At 38.9% G+C, this 22957-nt stretch overlaps 1 protein-coding gene across 17 annotated transcripts in view; it reads left to right on the top strand.

Moving 5' to 3' along the window:
- Window positions 1-22957, top strand: part of DTNA (dystrobrevin alpha) — a 393226-nt gene that overhangs the window by 252594 nt on the left and 117675 nt on the right. For 11 of the 17 annotated variants that reach the window (XM_007455181.1, XM_007455187.1, XM_007455193.1 and 8 more), the window contains one exon: window positions 11070-11137. In XM_007455181.1, the coding sequence (XP_007455243.1) occupies window positions 11071-11137 (67 nt within the window). In that variant the 5' untranslated portion in view covers window position 11070. Of the gene's footprint in view, window positions 1-11066; window positions 11138-22957 lie in introns of those variants that run through there. The other 6 variants (XM_007455185.1, XM_007455176.1, XM_007455179.1 and 3 more) reach the window with 2 other exon arrangements.

Genomic DNA, 22957 nt, shown 5'->3' on the forward strand with positions numbered 1-22957 from the left:
TTTTATATTATATCAGCCTGAGGTAGTCTCCATTGACAGAATTTGAGTGGGGAAAGGAAAAAATAGTATGATATTCGTTAATTAAATCAATTAATTAACAATGAACCCATGGTTAGCCTTGTTCCACTTTTTACCGACACATTAAACTAGATTGAAAAGTTGTTGAATGTGGGTTCCCTTAAGTTCTCATTTTAAATGAAAACAAAATAGTTCTTCCTGCCATTTAGAATTCTTGAGACTTACCCTTTAAAAACACTTTGTTCTGCTACAAATACGTTTTCAGAGACATCTAGAAGAATGAGTAGGGAGGAAAGGGATTTCTTTTTAATTTAGTAAACATTCCCTATGATCTATTCATACCACTTATGGACTGTACTTGAAACTCCGTTTTCTCCTTATGCTTTGTTATTGGTTCTGAATCCATATGTACATAGTGATGGTCAGATTGACATTCTCCCACCTATCTTAGCCCTCTTCTACCATTTTCCCTCCCGCCTTCCTTATCTCAAAAGAAAGTTTTTTTCATGTGGCCTCTGAAGTATATCATCCAAACCTGACCTCCCCAGAAAGTATCCAAGAGCCATGGTTATTTCCTCTTCCCAGTCAATCAAAATTGCCATCCCCTCACTGCGTTTATCTTAATACACAACCAAGCATTAAGAAGAAAGCAGCTAAATTAATTAAGGTGAATTTTCTGATTCTCCCAAGGAAATTTGCATTTTTAAGGCCATAAAGCTAATGTTTTTCTTTCTTCCCCCCCCCAACTTTATTGAGATATAATTGACAAATAAAATTATAATATATATAAAGGATACAGCATGATTTTTTTTAATAAATTTATTTACTCTATTTATTTACCTTTGGCTGCATCGGGTGTTCGTTGCTGCGCGTGGGCTTTCTCTAGTTGCGGTGAGCGGGGGCTACTCTTCGTTGCAGTGCGCAGGCTTCTCATGGTGGTGGCTTCTCTTGTTGTGGAGCACGGGCTCTGGGCACGCAGGCTTCAGTAGTTGTGGCACATGGCCTCAGTAGTTGTGGCGCACAGGCTCTAGAGTGCAGGCTCAGTACTTGTGGCTCACGGGCTTAGTTGCTCCGAGGCATGTGGGATCTTCCCAGACCAGGGCTCGAACCCATGTCCCCTGCATTGGTAGGTGGCTTCTTAACCACTGTGCCACCAGGGAAGTCCCACAGCATGATTATTTCACACTGTGAAGTGACTCCCACAATCAAGTTAATTAACACATCCATCACCTCACATATTTACTTTTTTGTGATGAAAACACTTAAGATCTACTCTCTTAATAAATTTCAAGTTTAAAACACAGTATTATTAACTACAGTCACCATGCTGTACATTAGATCCTCAGAACTTATTCATCATATAACTTTGTTTCCTTTTCCCACTGTTCCTGCCTTGGTCTTTCTTTCTCAAGTTAAGAACTGTCTGATTTGTTGGTGGGAATCATATTCCCTAATACACATAGAAATGCAGAAAGTGATTAAAGGAGCAGAGTTAAGGAAAGAAAAAGAAAAGGCAAGAAGGGCAGTCTGGATCAGAGAAAGAGGGAATCAAATGAAAAGAGGAGAGATGGAAGAAAACGATGGGGGGATGAAGAGGATACAGGTATTTTATGATGCGCAAGTCTCTTTCCTTAGCAAAACTGGGTCATCGCACAGCCCATTAACTCCATCCTGCCCAGCTCCCCTTGGCATCCACTAATGTATATCCTCAGTTATGCTTTAGTCCATTTCAGTGTGTGTATGTGTGGGCAACGTCCCACCACCACTACCCGCAGGAAAAAAAGAGCCGTTCCCTTGAATCTTATTTCATACAGTTCCATTTTGGTCTTTCTTAAGAAGCCCAGTGTACTCTAGTACACTGGTCAGAGATGTCTGGTTTTAAGCCCTAAATTGATCACCTGGGCAATTACTTAATCTCTCTGAAGCTCAGTTTCCACATCAGTAAGATGGGAAGAGTAAATACACCAACATTATGGTGTCCTTCATAGTGCTTGGTACCTAGTATGCTTTTTTGTAAAATAGTTAATTGTTTTATATAGTATTGTGGAAATTATTATTATTATTATTATTACTATTACTATTACTATTTCTTCTCCCAGAAAAAGTCAGATTTTCTCGTCCTCTCACAGAAAACAATTTACTTACCTGCCTCTCCCTTTTCCACCTCTCCAAACTCAGCACTCCCCAGCCCGAAAAAAATAAATGGAAAATTTAAAGCATGCATGCCTCCCTGGCTTACATCTGGATGCTCAATGATCTGCCCTACACTTTTATTCTCACTTTCCTTTTCCCAATTCCCCTCATGGAAATCGCACTCCTAGAAATCCAGATAACAGCTAGCGCATGGTCAGTGGCAGCCCCAGTTGCGTTTTGTTTCCTCAGCACGTTAGACACGGACAAGAGAGGACCTATTTCTTTCTCTTACTCTTTTTAAGATCTTCCAAAACAAAAGGTGAGTTAGAATCCTTTCAAGCACCAGGAGTCATGTCGGTAATGTCCTAAAGCACTCTGCATTTCCAGATGCAAGTTTCTACCTGACACTTGAGTACTGACTTTGTATATCTGGCACCTTACTTTCTACCAGTTGAGGAGCTCATCACTGTCTTCTCCGCATCATCATGGCTTCACCTTGATTTCTTTCATGTTTTCCTCACCTGAGGAGGCCACCACGAGCCTCTTGCCCTCTCCGCTGGGCAGTTGCTCTGTGGTTGCATCCATTGGCTGCTCCCTTTAACTAATGATTAGTGTTCCCTATAAAATAAAGCTACCTTTGATTCTTAGTAAATCCTGGCTTTCTTCCCCTAAACCAGTCCACGTAAGCACTTATAATTCCTTTATTTATGTATCCAGGGACATGAGCATTTTGGTGGAGTGAGGATCCACATCTTTTATCAAATTATTGAAAGGGGCTAAAACATAAAAGAAATTATGGGCTGGATAGCATTGCATTGCTTAATCACCTAATACCTCTTCATTGAGAAGCTAAATTAACTCAGTCACTTGAAAAAAATTTTGAACTGCATCTTTAAATTTTTCCAAATTATTTTCCTTACATAAATGTGTGTGTGTGTGTATATATATATATATATATATATATACACATTTTTACATATGCAAGTAAAATAATATATACTATATATACTATTGTATATAATATATATATATAATATACAGCATAATCCCACTATAATGAGATAAGTCAGGCTTAAAAATCCAAAACTCAAAAACTTGGGGTCTGGACTTCCCTGGTGGCACAGTGGTTGAGAATCCGCCTGCCAATGCAGGGACACGGGTTCCAGCCCTGGTCTGGGAAGATCCCACATGCCGCAGAGCAGCTAAGCCCGTGCTCCACAACTACTGAGCCTACGCTCTAGAGCCTGCGAGGCACAACTACTGAGCCCACGTGCCACAATTACTGAAGCCCACAGTACTAGAGCCTGTGCTCTGCAACAAGAGAAGCTACCACAGTGAGAAGCCCACGCACCTCAACAAAGGGTAGCACCCGCTCACCACAACTAGAGAAAGCCCAGGCGCAGCGATGAAGACCCAATGCAGCCAAAAATAAAAATTAATTACTTAATTAATTTTTTAAAAATACATTTAAAAAAACTTGGGGTGTTATTTTTGCAAGATTAATGAAAAATTATCTTGTAATTATGGGGGGAGGGGAATTTTCATTTTTCATTTATTAGATATGGAGGGAAAAGAAACAGACCTATGTTTATGAACAGCAATATCCCACACTGAATGGAGAAGGTTCCAAACTATCGGAAGGCAGTCATTTCCTAACAAACACCTGACCCCCAAAAGTTAAGAATTTGGCAATCCCAGCAGGAGAACAGGGAAGACTCTTGCTCCAGTGTTAAGGTCAGCCACGGTTCCCCCATGACCAAGTGGGCCTATACACATAACACTATTGCTCTTGAGAAATACAGGTGCACATACACAACCATTGTCCCAAAGGCACATCATACTGGATGAAACATGGTTCTCTAAAAAAATCTTAGGTCCTAGTGCAGTGCTAAAGACAGCAGTATAGACGACCCTCTCCCTGTGGTTGTTTCCCCTAGGGATCTTTGAGGTCCTTTTGCTGAAGCTCTTAGGCAGGGCTCCCGAGTCCTTCAGAGACTTTCTAATAACTTTGAACCTCACGTGACAGAGTCCAAATTTTTATCATCTTCCTTCCAAAAGGCTCCCTTTTCCCATACCAAGTTGCTCCCAGCCCAGTTCTGCAATCTTTAAACCCTGACTAATAGGAGGTGATGCCAGCTCCTCTTGACCAGAAGTCCTAGCCTCGTACCAAGCCAAATGAAGTCAAACAAAACCAAATGACCTTAAATATCTTGTACCCTCTGACCCCAGAACAGCAGGTTCCTTCCTGACTTGAAAGTACCACTGATAGTAGTTCTTTCCAGCTAAAAATGGTTTTCTCACTTTTTAATGGCATTTTCTGTTTCTTAAAGTTTGCCTCATTACGTACCCATATCAATGTACGTATCTGTTTATGTCTGTTTACATCCCCTGAAGAATTAATTATCTTCTCCCTGGGCTCAAAGTACATTTTAAAGTGGGTCTTACAAGCTAGAGAAACATATTAAAAAGCAACATAAGAATTCCAACCTAATGTTGTGCAAATAGGTTCAATGATCAAACTCAACTGGCATCATATTTCTAGTTCACATCTGGGTAGGTATCAGGAGTGCCTATGGTTCATTTTTAAAGTGCAAATGCTCCACCTCAGCCCCAGATTCAGTAGATCCAGGTAGTATTTGTATTTTTTGTAAAGTCTCCAGGTTGGTGTGATGGGCAGCCACAGCTGAGAATCACTATGGTGGACACTTCTGAGGAAAGATCAAATCCCTGATAATAAGTCCAGCTGGTCATGACACTAAAATAGTGAGCTTATGCCCTTCATCCCCCAAAAACAAAACTCAAGTTCCAAAAGCAGAAGTTGATGTTCAAAGTAAAAGGCAAAGCCAGAAGCCCATTATAGCCATTTATTTTAGTGACAGCATTTTCCTACTTTCAGGAGCTCATCTAGATAAAAGACTAAGAGATAAAAGCAAATGCAATTATATTTTGCCTCAGGAAAGAGCTGTGAATACTTTTTTATTATATTGCCAGAGATTAGGACAAGAATGTAAATCTGAGAAAGTCCTACTAGAGGCTTCTTTCATTAACAGAAATGGAAACAGGCATTTATACGCCACCAATAAATCAATTAAAGGAGGAAAGGAGCTTAAAATGGCCTTCATTGCACTTATTAACTTTGGGGATTACAGCAGTTGGTGATGGCTAGACCCTGCATCTTCCTGTCATCCACCTGAAGCAAATGGATGGGAATAAAGCCTGGGAAGAGTCTCATCACACTAAACATGAAATCTGCAAGTCTTGTGTTTGCTAAAGTGGAGCAGAAGCAAAGCAGAGCCAGACTTTCTAAAAACATTGTCGGCTTTTGTGGATTTAAAATGTGAGAGTGTGAATCAGTGTGCGAGTTGGTGTGTTTATATGTGTCTGGGTTTACATAAATCCCGATGCTGGGAATTATTTTAATCTCTATGATAATTTCCAGTACAACGATGTTTTAAAATGGGAGGATTCCATTAAGAAGTAGCCTTCAGAGGAATTTCTCAGTGATATTTGAGAGTGATGTGGACCCTTCCTCTCTTGGCTCCTTTTGGACTGTTAATCAAGAACTTCTGTCAACTTCTTTTCAGTTTATCAGTTTCAGAAAATCTTCATTTGCGTTGAACAGTGGCAGCTGGAATAAGATTACTGGCAATCAGAATCCAAACTAGCTGAGGAATTTCAAAATTAAAGGCAAAAAAAAAAAAAAAAAAAAAAAAGGATTCAATTCCCTGCCCTGACAGACAATACTTCGTTTTTGGGGGGCAGCCTAGTGTCAAGTTCTTCAGCTAGAATTTGAGAGTAATAATATCTCTTCAACTTCCTCACAGCTTATAGGGAAAAGCATTTTATAATCTTCAGAAAGTTATACAAATGGAAGACACCATTAGTTTAAGCTTCTACCTTTAAAATGTCTTATATATCATGTGTAATAGAAATGTCTGTTTATTACTGATGATGTTGGATTATAGTCGTGTCGTGAAGGATGTGATATTTCAGTGTGAACTTCTCACTATGCCAAAATAAAATGCATTTTTCTTCCAATACTCTGTGCCTCACATTTGGATTTTATTCTCTGTTTCTTGCTGGTTCCCACACTGTTCTACTCTGTTATTTCATCCCTCCCCCCTATATAGGGGCTAAGAGGTGGAGCCCTCCCTATCCAGCTTTCAGCCTCTTTTAATGACTGTGCTGGAAGAGGGGTGACTTGGTAACCTCACCTCCTACAAACTCATTGTGCCATGAGTTCAGCAGAATGTTTTCTAATATATGTGAAGTGCTGCGGGCAAGCAAAAGCTGAGGTCCTCTCCTCTGCTGTTCTCCCCGCGACCTGCCAATCACCAAGTCCTATCAGATGTGTCCTAAATCTCTCTCAAGTCAGTCCTTTAGCATAAGACGTGTTAGTTTCACTCCTGAATCACGGAAGTATCCAGCTAACTGGACTCTTCCATTACTCATGGGTTTCTATCCCCTACCCTCCTGCCTACCCAAATCTTTTCTCCACTCGACATGCTGGAGCAATGTTGCCAAAACCTAAATCTGTGTACATCAATTCCCTGCTAAAACCTTGGATGGTACCCAGCCTCCCGTAGGAAAGTCCTATACTGTCTAGACTTGACAAATAAGGCTTTCTAGCTCAGATGCCTGTTCGCCTCGCACTTGCACTCAGCAATACTGAACTATTTCCAGTTGCCAATTGCACCATATACCCTTTCTCAAGCTCCATGCTTTTTTTTAGTGATTCTTTCTAACTATAATTGCCATCTCTCCACCCTCTTCTATCTGGAACATTCCTATTCATCCTTTAAAACTCTGCTCCAGAGTCACCCTTTCTTTGATGTCTCTTTCGAATCTTCCCAGATATAAACTACTATATCTAGCAGTACACACCAAATTATAATTATTTGTTAGAATAATTTGTTTCCCCTTCTGGGCTGTGAGCTTCTTAAGGGCAAGGATCATGTCTTACTCATCTTTAGATCTCAAGAAGCTAACAGTGGTCTGACCAATTATAGCTATATTATAAATATTTCTTAAGTGAATGAAAGGGTGGATCCTCATAAGTGAAAACAATACACACCCTGTGTAATCTGTGGGACTGAGTGCTAATAAAAGAAACATCTGACGGGGCTCACCCCTTATTTATCATAGTTAGTTCTTCTTATACTTTTGACATTTCTGCAATCTTCTGGTAAAACTCTAAGGTAAGCATCTCATCTACACGAAGGAGCAACAGACACTGACCAAATCAGGCCTGTTGGTGAGCCATGCACCTTGTGATATTAGTATTGTCATAGATGGGTTATTTTCCTCTTCATCTCCTCCGTATGACTCTGGGCAGCTGTCCTTATACGGAAATTCATGAAAAGTCAAGCTTCTTGACAATTTCAGAAGCGAAGTTGCTGTCTGTAAAGCTCTTCCTCCTTCCTCTACTGAAATGTTTGCTCTTCTTTCTTTCTAAAATGATGAGAATATAGTCAGGCATTGTGTATCCCAAGACCCACTGATCAGAGTTAAATTGGAAACTAAGGAGCCCACAGTGGTGCTTTTTGCCTATTCGATTTATGAGCTCACTGTGTCCATGAGTCCCTCTGTGGAATCAGTGTAAGCCGGAAACTGGCATGCCTCCATTTTTACTATTATGACTGCAATCGATGGGGAACAAATGAATATTCTCCATTTTACCTAACAGCGCCGCTTCCCAGAAAACTCTGGGGGGAAAATGAGAGGTGCGCTATTTTTCCTTATATATTCGTAATCATTTTGCAGGCTTTCCATTATTTTACACCACTGAGTTTTTCCTCATAAGGTACACGTTTTACTTAGAAGTCAGAATTAATAGCTATTGTGTAACTAACGATTGTTCTTTTATGAGTTAATTATCCAAAACAGGGATGAATAGACCAAAAGGTGACATCAATATAGTCTGCATGTATTTCAACCTCTGTTTCATAAGACAAGATTTTACTGTAAAATGCATGGTTCCAGATTATTTTAAAAATATAAATTGGTTTCTCTCATTTCAAATAATTAATCTCTGAAACTAATACAATTGGAATTTCACTCTTCTATGAGTCAGTTTTTGAAAATATAATTGAAAGTCCATTTGGGGGAAAGAAAACTTATTTTTCTTTTCTCTCTCTTTCCTCTTTTTTTACTGTTTTATTCTTTTGTTCAGTAAATAGTAACTGGACATAGTATCTGTTGACTGGATTTGGCTAGACACTGTGAAGAATTTAAAATTTTCAGTTACTGCCCCTAAAAACCTTACAGAGACAAACAAAGAGTTAACTAAAAGAAGAGATGTCACACACGGTACCAAGTGAGTAGTAAGGGCAGTAACTCTGCAAATTCACAAGCCAGTCTTTACCTCCCTGACATTTTCTTTTTTTTTTTTAACACCTTCATTGGAGTATAATTGCTTTACAGTGGTGTGTTAGTTTCTGCTTTATAACAAAGTGAATCAGCTATCCGTATACATATATCCCCATATCTCCTCCCTCTTGCATCTTCCTCCCACCCTCCCTATCCCACCCCTCTAGGTGGTCACAAATCACCGAGCTGATCTCCCTGTGCTACGTGGCTGCTTCCCACTAGCTATCTATTTCATATTTGGGGGTGTATATAAGTCCATGCCCCTCTCTCACTTCGTCCCAGCTTACCCTTCCCACTCCCCTGCTCCCTGACATTTTCAATCAGAGCTTACCAGCCTGCCATCCTTTGTGATTTATTTATAATGGTTCTTCTCATCTCGATCCAACATAGAGACAGATGCAGGAACATATCCTCTTTCTATCCCCTATCTCTATACAGCTTCAGCTCTACTTCTGAGCTCTTGAAATAAAAATTGGAAGCTCTTCCCAGACTAGTTTGTGAATGTCAGATTATTATCTGCCCACTTCCTCTGGAGGAAAGGAGATGGGTTACGTGATTCAGGAGGGGTGTTTTTTCTCCTGCTCTATATATATCAACCATACCTGCACATTTAAAATCTCATAAAAAGAATGTATTGGACTGTGTTCAGCACTGCATCGTTACCAAGTTGAGGAAGCTTCATTAACAACTCTGTGTTTTTCCAGTTATTATTGAAGCCTGACCTTGGTTATATTACCACCCATTGTGAATGGATACACACTCTTAACTCTGTAAACTAAGGCTGTTCCATGCCCTTCTTTCCTTTCCTAGCAGTAGGCAAATAATCCTTAACTCATAGAAGCAACTGGAGAGCCTGTTTGACCAGTTTGTCTGACATCACATTTTGTTTCTCCACCACTTTTCTTCTTTTAGTCCCCAGTGAGTCATCATCTTTTGAGCAGTCTTCTGCAAGCACAGCGGGCCCTCCAGATCTGTGGGGTCCACACTGAGGACTCAACCAACTCCCCATCAAAGGCAGATCCAGGGGACGAACCGTACATCACTGTTTTATATAAGGGGCTTGAGCATGTGAGGATTTTGGTATTGGGGAAGCAGGGGAGAGGCTGGAACCAATCCCCTGTGGATACCAAGGGAGGATTGTAGTTCCCTTAAATTTACCCCCAGGCAGTCAGCCTCTCTCACATTCACATATCTTTCTTTACACTTCTGCGGCTATAGTTGCCTCATTGTGTTTTCATTGCTTTTACGCTTCTGTATCTCACTACTAGAGTGTAAGCACCTTGAGGGCAGGAACTGTGACTTCATCACTGTTGTATACCCAGAGCTTAGTTTGGTTCCTGGAGTGTAGAAGGCACTCAATAAACATTTGTTAAGTGAACGCTCAGCGTTGAGAAAGAAGCATAACAGACTATGGAGATTCAGAGGACAGTAACCAAACCATCATAGAGAGTGCAGGAAAATTTCAGAGGAAGATACAGCTAAACTGAGACCTGAAGGATAACTGCAACTTATCCATTCATAGGCTGAGGGCAATCCAGACAAAAATAATAACATGAGCAAAATTCATATTTGTAAAAGAACAGGGTCCATTGAAAGCCAAAAAGATCAGCTGTGCCTTCTGTTTACCATGCCTGAATCAAAACATATATATATGTATATAAGCGTATGTATGTATGTGTGTGTGAGAGAGAAAACCTTAGTTTTTAAAAGCTTAATTTGCTATAACAAAAAATCAACTCCATCAACCTATAAAACACGTATATTTAGCCCCAAACCCTCTATTGGGCTAAACAACATTTCCATCAACTTTCTCATTATTTTCTTTTTCCTTAAGTCAAATTTTAATTTAAAAAAATTTTTTTTAATTCTCCATTTTAACTGTTGGTGTTTTCATAGTAGTTTTTAAGTAGTTCTGTTGCAGACGATGGTATGGTTAAGTAGAGAGAGGTGAACCTAACCACTTTGCCTGAAATTATTATGTATAGAAAAACAGTTGCAGGTTCCAAACACTTAAATTAGAAATGAACATTTAGGAAATGACCTTCTTCTAAATTGAGGCTTTGGGTGCACACAGGACAAGCTGTAACAGAATGTAGTAGAAAGCAGACTGGTCTTGGAGTACACAAGTCTATGCCATTTCCTTTACTATGTCCATGAGACTCTCAATCTCATCATTTCTTGAATGGGATCTGTAATATCTGCTCTATATTATTCATAGGTATTCCCAAAATTGAAAGAGGAACTCTATGTGAAATCCATCACCTAACAGATGGTAGAGGGTTGTATTCCGTTATAGCACAAGTAGATCTGCTATTTGTACATTAGAAAATAAAAATTTTACGCCCCCTTCCACAACTACAATATTATATATGGAAAATATGTACAACCATTTAAGTTAGTCAAAGTAAAGCTATTCTTTTTACAGACACAGTTTTAAGTAGTTGATGTCTACGTCTGTGGCATGACCACAACAAGTGTGTTTATGTAGAAATGGCTGTTTGCCTTATTAACATGAGGCTAATACACATTGTAACCATTTTGTCTCATAGAATGATTGAAGATAGTGGGAAAAGAGGAAATACCATGGCGGAAAGAAGACAGCTGTTTGCAGAGATGAGTAAGTATGGAACTTTGAAGGAACACCCTTGAATACTCATGGAAGGCTGGAAACAACCACTTAATCCTTATGACATTTGTGCTTCTCCCTAAAATCCTAAAGTCTTTACATAAAATGTATGTTTAGGCGTTTTTGCCTCCTCTTGGGTAAGAATTAAATTAGATAGTGAATCATCCATAATTTGTTACTAAGACTGTATATCGTATATGAAAGAAAAAGGTTCGTGGACCTGAATGTATATATACATACACAGATGCTTAATAAACACTAGTGTTGGCATTAATACAATCCACTAAACTTCAAAGTCTGTGTTCATTTCCCCGTACTACCACAGGGTCTGGCACATTGCAGGCAATAGATAAAAATTTTGAAATGAATCATTGAATGTCTTACCCACAAAACAATATCATATGTTCATATGGGAAAGAGGAGTCAGGCGTGATTACCAGACCAAGCTATAAGCTGTCATTTGAACTTCATGCAACGGGGGACAAGCTGTCCTACAAACTAGTTTCTAAAAAGTGAAAAGGAAAACAAAGGTTTAAAAGAGCTTGGAGGTGACCTGCTATGCAAGGAAAACCAAACCGAGACTATATTTACTGACTCCAATGGAGAACTCATTAAATAAAGATTGTTGGTTTATGTAAATGCAAGGTTGCTGTGTAAGTAATTGGGTGGTAGTATCTCCTTCTAGACCATTTTTCTTATTCATAAGTAAGAAGAACTTGACACTGGGGGGAAAACACACATCTCAAATTAAATGTTATAAAGAAAAAAGTACGATTCTCTTATGGACTTTTTATCTCTCCTTCCCTGCAGAAGGAATGAGGATGAGCAGAAGTGAGTCGTAAGCCTTTTACTCGGGGAAGGCAAGAGGCAAAATTAGGCTTCTACTGAAGATTGAAACTGATTGGCAAGAATGAGGGTCAGAGCAGATAAAGGAAAGCCCCAGACAATAAGATTCACATTTTCCTTTATCATTTTCCAATAATCTGGAGGCACCAAGACAGCATTAGAACTAACAAAGAGGAAGGAAAATTAAAATTGATGTGGAGAATCTCAATCGTGCTCCTTGCTTTTTCCACTTTTAGAAACATGTCTAAAGTGCCTGTGACAGTTTCAGCCATGACCTTCCAATTTCCATGTCTGATACTGTAGCCTCACTTCTGGCCTGACCAGTGATCTGGAACTGTGACCTTTGCTGATACAATTCTGACAGAGGAAGGAACCTAGTTACTGCCTGGCCAGCTAAACAAAATCCAAAGCAGCACAGGTATCCTCTCCTATCATAGATTCTTAGACTGAAGAGGCAAGAGCTATGTATATCATGGGCCAGTGTTTTGTCAGAAAAAGAAAAAAAACATTAATTTTTAACATAGAAAAGCAATAAAGTCTTAGAGGAAATCTTAAATTTATCATTGTTACATTAAAGACCGTATTAGCCAACAGACTGTAAGAATTTTTAAAGTGTGCTTATGTCATGATTTTATAAAATTTATCTGAATTTAAGCACATAATCCCAGCTCCTTCTACACCTGGTGCAGTGTCTGGCACAGACAAACACATATGTCACAAATGTCTTTTGAATTAAAGTTGTCCAAATCAGGGCTTCCCTGGTGGCGCAGTGGTTGGGGGTCCACCTGCCGATGCAGGGGACACGGGTTCGTGCCCCGGTCTGGGAGGATCCCACGTGCCGCGGAGCGACTGGGCCCGTGAGCCATGGCCAATGAGCCTGAGCGTCCGGAGCCTGTGCTCCGCAACAGGAGAGGCCTCAGGGGTGAGAGGCCTGTGTACCGCAAAAAAAAAAAAAAAAAAAAAAAAAAGTTGTCCAACTCAAAGAAAGATCAACATAAGTTTTATAGCCATAGAAACAGAAAAGCCCTAAATTTTTCAAATGAGAGAGACTTAGGAAAATTGTGCATTCATTTCTCAAATTGTAACTTAACCTTTTCATAGAAGCTTCTCAGGGAGATCATACAGTTTATTAAATCATTTTGAGTTCTCCTGATTAGTGATCAAAATAGTGAAGCAAGCCACACAGATATGTATCTTTCTTCCTTTCTTCCTCTCTTCAAAAGCAAGGAAACACATCTGACCTTAACAATTCATCAGTGAGCATCGTGTTCAGGTTAACACTAAATAGGACAACACGTCCACAGTAAGTGGGATTCTGCCAGATAAAGCAGTTGGCTGATTTCAACAGGAGAAATTGATTTTGATAGACTGTCAGACAAAAGAGAAATGTAATCTCATTGAGAATGTGTTAAACATTTGAAAAATATATGGGTTACCCCAGTTCTATCAGCAGGACACCAAAGAAAAACAAGGAAACTATTATCAGAGAAGACTGACATCGAAACTTAGAAAGTAACTTCTTCCAGGAATCTATGATGTCTAGACAGGGAGCTGAAAAAGAAGGAAGAACTTGTAAATCTGGTCAGCTAAGAATTACCTAGAAGGAGTTCTTTTTAAACATGAAAGGAAAGTGCCGAAGAGCTTCTTGGTTTTGGAAATTGCAAATGTCACAGGAAAAAAAAAAAAGCAGTTAAGGCAGGGAAGACTTCTTTCAATACTATTGTGAGAGGGGAGAGAGATGGAACTCAGCTCTGCCGGAACCAAAGACAGGAGGGTTTCTAAGCACTGGGGTGAGCTAGAGCAGCAGTACTGGAGGATACCAGAGGGGAAGTTGGTCAACTGTGTTTACTCATTGTCACAATGAGGAAGTTAGGCTCCTACCCTCCCACAGAGACTAGGAGATCTCCTTCAATGATTTCATTTCCAAAGAATGGCTCCCAGTCCTTGAGAAAGATATTCCTGGGTTGTAAAACTGGCAAAAGTCTGGGAGGTTTACATCTTTAAAGGGGCAGACAAAGAATTTACAAAGGAAAGTTCTGTAGAAAAGTAAGTGCTCTAAGAAAAGGGAGATCAAAGACCTAGAGTCAGGAAGAAACCTGTCTAAAGGTTAGTCAAGCTGAGGGGAACCTTACCAAAGCAAAAGAGCAGAGAACACAGAAAACATGGTGACGATTTTTTTTTATTTAATTTAATTTATTTTTTATACAGCGGGTTCTTATCAGTCAGCAATTTTATACACACAGTGTATACATGTCAATCCCAATCTCCCAATTCATCACACCACCACCCCACTCCCACCACTTTCCCCCCTTGGTGTCCATACGTTTGTTCTCTACATCTGTGTCTCAATTTCTGCTCTGCAAACCGTTTCATCTCTACCATTTTCTGGGTTCCACATATATGTGTTAATACACGATATTTGTTTTTCTCTTTCTGACTTAACTTCACTCTGTATGACAATCTCTAGATCCATCCACGTCTCTACAAATGAACCAATTTTGTTCCTTTTTATGGCTGAGTAATATTCCATTGTTTATATGTACTACATCTTCTTTATCCATTCGTCTGTTGATGGGCATTTAGGTTGCTTCCATGACCTGGTTATTGTAAATAGTGCTGCAGTGAACATTGGGGTGCATGTATATTTTTGGATTATGGTTTTCTCTGGGTATATGCCCAGTAGTGGGATTGCTGGGTCATATGGTAATTCTATTTTTAGTTTTTTAAGGAACCTCCATACTGTTCTCCATAGTGGCTATATCAATTTACATTCCCACCAACAGTGCAAGAGGTTTCCCTTTTCTCCACACCCTCTCCAGAATTTGTTGTTTGTAGATTTTCTGATGATGCCCATTCTGACTGGTGAGAGGTGATACCTCATTGTAGTTTTGATTTGCATTTCTCTAATAATTAATGATGCTGAGCAGCTTTTCATGTGCCTCTTGGCAATCTCTATGTCTTCTTTGGAGCAATGTCTATTTAGGTCTTCTGCCATTTTTGGATTGGGTTGTTTGTTTTTTTAATATTGAGCTGCGTGAGCTGTTTATGTATTTTGGAGATTAATCCTTTGTCTGTTGATTCATTTGCACATATTTTTGCCCATTCTGAGGGTTGTCTTTTCGTCTTGTTTATGGTTTCCTTTGCTGTGCAAAATATTTGAAGTTTCATTAGGTCCCATTTGTTTGTTTTTGTTTTTATTTCCATTACTCTAGGAGATGGATCAAAAAATATCTTGCTGTGATTTATGTCAAAGAGTGTTCTTCCTATGTTTTCCTCTAAGAGTTTTTTAGTGCCTGGTCTTACATTTAGGTCTCTAATCCATTTTGAGTTTATTTTTGTGTATGGTGTTAAGGAGTGTTCTAATTTCATTCTTTTACATGTAGCTGTCCAGCTTTCCCAGCACCACTTATTGAAGAGACTGTCTTTTCTCCATTGTATATCCTTGTCTCCTTTGTCATAGATTAGTTGAGCATAGGTACGTGGGTTTCTCTCTGGGCTTTCTATCCTCTTCCATTGATCTATATTTCTGTTTTGGTACCAGTACCATATCGTCTTGATTACTGTAGCTTTGTAATATAGTGTGAAGTCAGGGAGTCTGATTCCTCCAGCTCTGTTTCTTTCCCTCAACACTGCTTTGGCTATTCAGGGTCTTTTGTGTCTCCATATAAATTTTAAGATTTTCTGTTCTAGTTCTGTAAAAAATGCCATTGGCAATTTGATAGGGATTGCATTGAATCTGTAGATTGCTTTGGGTAGTAGAGTCATTTTCACAATACTGATTCTTCCAATCCAAGAACATGGTATATGTCTCCATCTGTTGGTATCACCTTTAATTTCTTTCATCAGTGTCTTATAGTTTTTTGCATACAGGTCTTTTGTCTCCCTGTGTAGGTTTATTCCTAGGTATTTTATTCTTTTTGTTGCAGTGGTAAATGGGAGTGTTTCCTTAATGTCCTTTTCAGATTATTCATCATTAGTGTGTAGGAATACAAGAGATTTCTGTGCATTAATTTTGTATCCTGCTACTTTACCAAATTCATTGATTAGCTCTAGTAGTCTTCTGGTGGCATCTTTAGGATTCTCTATGTATAGTGTCATGTCATCTGCAAACAGTGACAGTTTTACTTCTTCTTTTCTGATTTGGGTTCCTTTTATTTATTTTTTTCTTCTCTGATTGTTGTGGCTAAAACTCCCAAAACTATGTTGAATAATTTTGGCGAGAGTGGACATCCTTGTCTTGTTCCTGATCTTAGAGGAAACGCTTTCAGTTTTTCACCATTGAGAATGATGTTTGCTGTGGGTTTGACATATATGGACTTTATTATATTGAGGTAGGTTCCCTCTATGCCCACTTTCTGGAGAGTTTTTATGATAAATGGGTGTTGAATTTTGACAAAAGCCTTTTCTGCATCTATCGAGATGATCATGTGGTTTTTCTCCTTCAGTTTGTTAATATGGTGTATCACATTGATTGATTTGCGTATGTTGAAGAATCCTTGCATCCCTGGGATAAATCCCACTTGGTGATGGTGTATGATCTTTTTAATGTGTTGTTGGATTCTGTTTGCTAGTATTTTGTTGAGGATTTTTGCATCTATATTCATCAGTGATATTGGTGTGTAATTTTCTTTTTTTGTAGTATCTTTGTCTGGTTTGGGTATCAGGGTGATGGTGGCCTCATAGAATGAGTTTGGGAGTGTTCCTTCCTCTGAAATTTTTTGGAAGAGTTTGAGAAGGATGGGTGTTAGCTCTTCTCTAAATGTTTGCTAGAATTCGCCTGTGAAGCCATCTGGTCTTGGACTTTTGTGTGTTGGAAGATTTTTAATCAGAGTTTCAATTTCATTACTTGTGATTGGTCTGTTCATATTTTCTATTTCTTCCTGGTTCAGTCATGGAAGCTTATACCTGTGTAAGAATTTGTCCATTTCTTCCAGGTTGTCCCTTTCATTGGCATAGTGTTGCTTGTAGTAGTCTCTTAAGATGCTTTGTATTTCTGCAGTGTCCATTGTAACTTCTCCCTTTTCATCTCTAATTTTAATGATTTGAGTCCTCTCCCTCTTTTTCTTGATCAGTCTGGCTAATGGTTTATCAGTTGTGTTTATCTTCTCAAGGAACCAGCTTTTAGTTGTATTGATCTTTGCTATTGTTTTCTTTGTTTCGATTTCATTTATTTCTGCTCTGATCTTGATGATTTCTTTCCTTCTGCTAACTTTGGGTTTTGTTTGTTCTTCTTTCTCTAGTTCCTTTAGGTGTAACGTTAGATTGTTTATTTGAGATTTTTCTTGTTTCTTGAGGTAGGCTTGTATAGCTATAAACTTCCCTTGTAGAACTGCTTTTGCTGCATCCCATAGGTTTTGGATCATCGTGTTTTCATTGTCATTTGTCTCTAGCTATTTTTTGATTTCTTCTTTGATTTCTTCTCTGATCTCTTGGTTATTTAGTAATGTATTGTTTAGCCTCCATTTGTTTGTGTTTTTTACATTTTTTTCCCTGTAATTGATTTCTAATCTCATAGCATTGTGGTCAGAAAAGATGCTTCATATGATTTCAATTTTCTTAATTTTACTGAGGCTTGATTTGTGACCCTAGATATGATCTATCCTGGAGAATGTTCTGTGTGCACTTGAGAAGAAAGTATAATCTGCTGTTTTGGGATGGAATATCCTATAGATATCAATTAAATCTATCTGGTCTATTGTGTCCTTTAAAGCTTGTGTTTCCTTATTAATTTTATGTTGGATGATCTGTCCATTGGCGTAAGTGAGGTGTTAAGGTCCCCCACTATTATTGTGTTACTGTCGATTTCCTCTTTTAGAGCTGTTAGCAGTTGCCTTATGTATTGAGGTGCTCCTATGTTGGGTGCATATATTTTATAATTGTTATATCTTCTTCTCGGATTGATCCCTTGATCATTATGTAGTGTCCTTCCTTACCTCTTGTAACATTCTTTATTTTAAAGTATATTTTTTCTGATATGAGTAATGCTACTCCAGCTTTCTTTTGATTTCCACTTGCATAGAATATCTTTATCCATCCCCTCACTTTCAGTCTGTATGTGTCCCTAGGTCTGAAGTGGGTCTCTTGTAGACAGCATATATATGGGTCTTGTTTTTGCATCCATTCAGCAAGCCTATGTCTTTTGGTTGGAGCATTTAATCCATTCACGTTTAAGGTAATTATCGATATGTTTGTTCCTATTACCATTTTCTTATTTGTTTTGGGTTTGTTTTCGTAGGTCCTTTTCTTCTGTTGTGTTTCCCACTTAGAGAAGTTCCTTTAGCATTTGTTGTAGAGCTGGTTTGGTGGTGCTGAATTCTCTTAGCGTTTGCTTGTCTGTAAAGCTTTTGATTTCTCTCTCAGGTCTGAATGAGATCCTTGCCGGGTAGAGTAATCTTAGTTGTACGTTCTTCTCTTTCATCACTTTAAGTATATCATGCCACTCCCTTCTGGCTTGTAGAGAAATCAGCTATTAACCTTATGGGAGTTCTCTTGTATGTTTTGTGTCATTTTTCCCTTGCTGCTTTCAATAATTTTTCTTTGTCTTTAATTTTTGCCAGTTTGAGTACTATGTGTCTCGGTGTGTTTCTCCTTGGGTTTATCCTGTATGGGACTCTCTGTGCTTCCTGGACTTGGGTGGCTATTTCCTTTCCCATGTTAGGGAAGTTTTCAACTATAATCTCTTCAAATATTTTCTCTGGTCCTTTCTCTCTCTCTTCTCCTTCTGGGACCGCTATAACGTGAATGATGTTGTGTTTGATGTTGTCCCAGAGGTCTCTTAGGCTGTCTTCATTTCTTTTCATTATTTTTCTTTATTCTGTTCCGCAGCAGTGAATTCCACCATTCTGTCTACCAGGTCACTTATCCATTCTTCTGCCTCAGTTACTCTGCTATTGATTCCTTCTAGTGTATTTTTCTTTTCAGATATTGTATTGTTCATCTCTGTTTGTTTGTTCTTTAATTCTTCTAGATCTTTGTTAAACATTTCTTGCATCTTCTCTATCTTTGCCTGCATTCTTTTTCCTAGGTCCTGGATCATCTTCACTATCATTATTCTGAATTCTCTTTCTGGAAGATTACCTATCTCAGTTTCATTTAGTTGTTTTTCTGGAGTTTTATCTTGTTCCTTCATCTGGTACATAGCCCTCTGCCTTTTCATCTTGTCTATCTTTCTTTGATTGTGATTTTGTTCCACAGGCTGCAGGATTGTAGTTCTTCATGCTTCTGCTGTCTGCCCTCAGCTAACAATTGATAAGAAGAACAATTGATAAGAAATTTTGGCAAATTCAGGTGACTGTGACACATACATGTGTTAAGCATGTACTCAGAGCTCATAACCACAAGCAGCAGAAACAAAAACAGAAAGGCAAAGAAACAAAGTTAGGAGTAGCATGGGCTCACAAATAAGCCAAAAAATAAAACTAAACCAAAAAAAAAAAAAAATGTGTGCCCACATAACTTTGATTAAAAGCAATTTGGGGCAAGTTGCCCTAAACCAAAATTTCCCCTCAGTATAATGCCCTAATTATCAGTTTGCTTAGTACCTTAGATTAAAACTGAAAAGTAGTTTTCAGTTAAATGTAAATGTCATTCTCACCTTGGCCTTTTCAGCCATCAAGTAAGTTTATCAGGTCAAATAATTTTATCCAACTGGATTTTAGCAGAATAAATTGTTTGTTCTTGGAATCAAGCTCCCTTTCTTCTCTGTTTTTCTGCTCTGAGAGCACATTTACTCTGCTTTGTATGACACTTACTTACAAAGAATTTACAAAGGAAAGTTTTCTGTGTCACTCATTCACATGAACTTCTCCTTAGGGATGGACGCTGGACCTTTCCCTTCAAACCCATCCAGCTGAGATGCTGAATCAGTGTCGGTTTAAAAGCCTCAGAGCACAGAATAAGTAGATTTTAATGGGAGGGAAATGATTGGAAAACATTCTTTCAGAACATGGAAGCCTGCCTAACAAGATGAGGAAGGTCCTGGGGAGAAAGCAGAGTGATACCAGTGGGCTCTGAGTGGAGGAGGGACCAGAAACCAAAGGGAGGCAAATGGAGGTGCTCAACAAACACTGTTGAGTGGTTCAAAGGCAGACCGTCCTTCTTCAGAATATTGAGAGCAGCCAGCATGTGCATAGTTGGAATGGCACCTGAAGCATGATTTTGCAATGCACACTATGAGTTTTAGGAAAACTGATTTCAAAAATTCAAGGAAATGACGTTAATGATCCCACTCCCATGAGCCATGGTGGATACAGTGACTATTTTCACTTTCATCTTCATTTCTCGTTCTCTTCAGCACTTTGGGGATGTCAATACCATGGGTCACCATTCTGGAAATTCTTCCTTATGTCACCATTGTAGTCCGGTCTCCTGTTTTTTCTGACCACTCTACTTCTCTTTTTCTGTCTCTTAGTAGCCTCCAGACGCCCTGAAGTCAGATTTTAACCAAAGTTTTGTTCTTGACCGATTCTCTCCCTATATAGTTTGACTTTCTCTCAAGGCTTCACCGTTATTGTTATGGCTCTCAAGTGTTCAAGGTGTCCTTCAAAACCGCACCCCATGTTCTCAGGAACCAGCTTATCCAGAATAGTCAGTATGTAAAGTCAGTGTCCCTTCCAGACTTGGCTTCTCACTGTCAAATCTTCTGCTGATGAAGCACCTTGAGATAGGCTCACCGTTAGCTCCATTAACTCCCCATCATAACAAAGTAATGTCCCACCAAGACTGCCCCTTTCCAGTATTTCCAAAGCCACACAGTCCTTGAACGACTACCAAGGGCGTTGTTCAGAAGTGGGGAGGAAGTTTCTAACCCCAAATTTGTGCCTCATTTTGTTACCTAGAATGTGGAATAGCCCTACTTGTGCACACAGTCTCCTCTTGGGAAATATTCCCAGTCCTGGCTCAATTAAGGCACATTGGTACATTTTATATGTTTATTAATAATTCCTGGAATATAGTTCATATTAAGGAATTCCATATCCAAATATCCAACTGACACTGGGTATCTCCACTCGGACACCCCACAAGCAACTCAAACTCTGTAAGCCCAAAACTAAACCCTTCATCTTCCCACACCTACAGACCTGTTCCCCCTTGTTGGTACCTTAGCTCAATGAGGGCCACCCCATCCCACTGAGTTGTCTAAGGTAAAAAGTTGAGCATTATTTTTGACCCCAAAACTCCTTTGCCTGCTCTCTCTCCCTCTCTTTCTCTCTTTCTGTCTGTCTCTCTCTCTCTCTCTCTCACACGTATACACACACACACATCCAGTCAGTTATCAAGCATGAAAAGGAGTTTAGACACAGAGTTCATAGGCTTCATCTTTATTCTATAAATATTTGTTGGGTGAGTTTGAAAAATGAGTAAGAAATTTAAGAATCTGAATGATTTTATAAAAGGTTTCATAAATGACCCATGAAAACATATAAGGCAAAACATATGAATTGTGTGAAACTGTTCAAAGTGTAATGAACAAAGCTAAAGCCAAAAAGTAGATAAGACAGGTTGGTTGGTTGGATGGCTGGCTTGCTGGATGAATGGATGGATGGATGGATGGGTGGAAGGAATGAAAGAAGGCAGGAGGAAGGAAGGGACAGAGGGAGGAGAAAAAATCTTGAAAAGAAGAGCTAAAGAAAGGAAGAACAGGATTTGCAGAAGGTAACAATGTGATCAGTCAGAATTTCTGAACTTGCATCTTTGCTTTCCTCTCTATCATTTTTTTCCAGCTATGACCTGAGTATGAGAGGTTTGAGGAGATGTTGCAAGAGCATCAACTTGCCTTAAATGAATTAGCTTTCAATTTTTCTTATGAAAAGTTTTAAATATATACAGAAGTAGAGAAAATACTATTCATCTCTACCCTTAATTATTTACCCCCAGCCCCCACCATATAATTATGAAGCAAATCTAATCTAAGATATTATTTAGATGAGTCAAGTCTCCATGTTTTAAAGAATTATAGCCCAGTGATATAATAATAATGGAAAAGACACTATAAATTTGAGAAATAATTAAGAGGACATTGCAAAAAAATAAGGAAGTGCTGTACTATTTTTTATTACTATTTTTTTATTAGTTTCTTGAGAGTATAGAGTGTAAATTTGATGTAGGTTTCAAGATAAAATGGATTTTTTTTTCAGAACATGGACAAAATATAGTGGTAATCCTAGACATTTCAACATGCTAAGAATAATGATTACTCTGTTGACCTCATTTCCTTATTCATTTATCCAAATTCCATCTTTTTTATAAATGAATTAAGTCAGCCAACTTCCCTTTTTAATAAGGTTACTAGACTGCTAGCTCAGGAAAATACCATAGGATAAAAATGAACCTTAATTTCAGCAAGATACTAACAAAAGTCTCTTAGGTTGTGCATGCGTTGGAAAAACGTGAACTGGATCTTCGTACAATTAGGTAGGGATTGTAACCATGTTGTGACCATGTCTGGAGGAATAAGTAATGGATCCATCAACTTGGAGGACAGCCTCCAGTTATATTCTGGAAGACTCTGTGGACCTGGTCAGGTCTTAGATTTTAGGCAGCGACTTGGACACAGTAGACATGAGACTACTCTCAAGGTAGGCTATGCATTTATAGACTTTCAAGAAGAGACAACACATGTCAAACTGAACTAAGTTCATGGTTTATTGGGCCAGAGACAAATTTATTTTAAACAAGGTGGGTAAATGGAGCAAGAACCTGCCCAGCCTGTCTCAGTACAGCTTTTTTGGGTTCCAGAATCCATGATGGATCCCATGGTTGCCACTTACATGGTCCATGTGAGGCAATGGGCTGTTGTATCTGAAAAGCTAAACTTCACAGCTCACCACATCCCTTTTAATATTTAGGGCTTACATCCTCAGCCAGGAAGAACTTTCACAAACTGGAGACATTGACAGACCTCCAGACCCCTTCCTGAGGCTTGAACAAAACAGAGGGTCAGTTGAGTCCACATGGTGATGGGCA

This window comes from Lipotes vexillifer, unplaced genomic scaffold (assembly GCF_000442215.2).
Source record: "Lipotes vexillifer unplaced genomic scaffold, Lipotes_vexillifer_v1.1 scaffold90, whole genome shotgun sequence".
NCBI classification, from domain to species: Eukaryota; Metazoa; Chordata; class Mammalia; order Artiodactyla; family Lipotidae; genus Lipotes; species Lipotes vexillifer.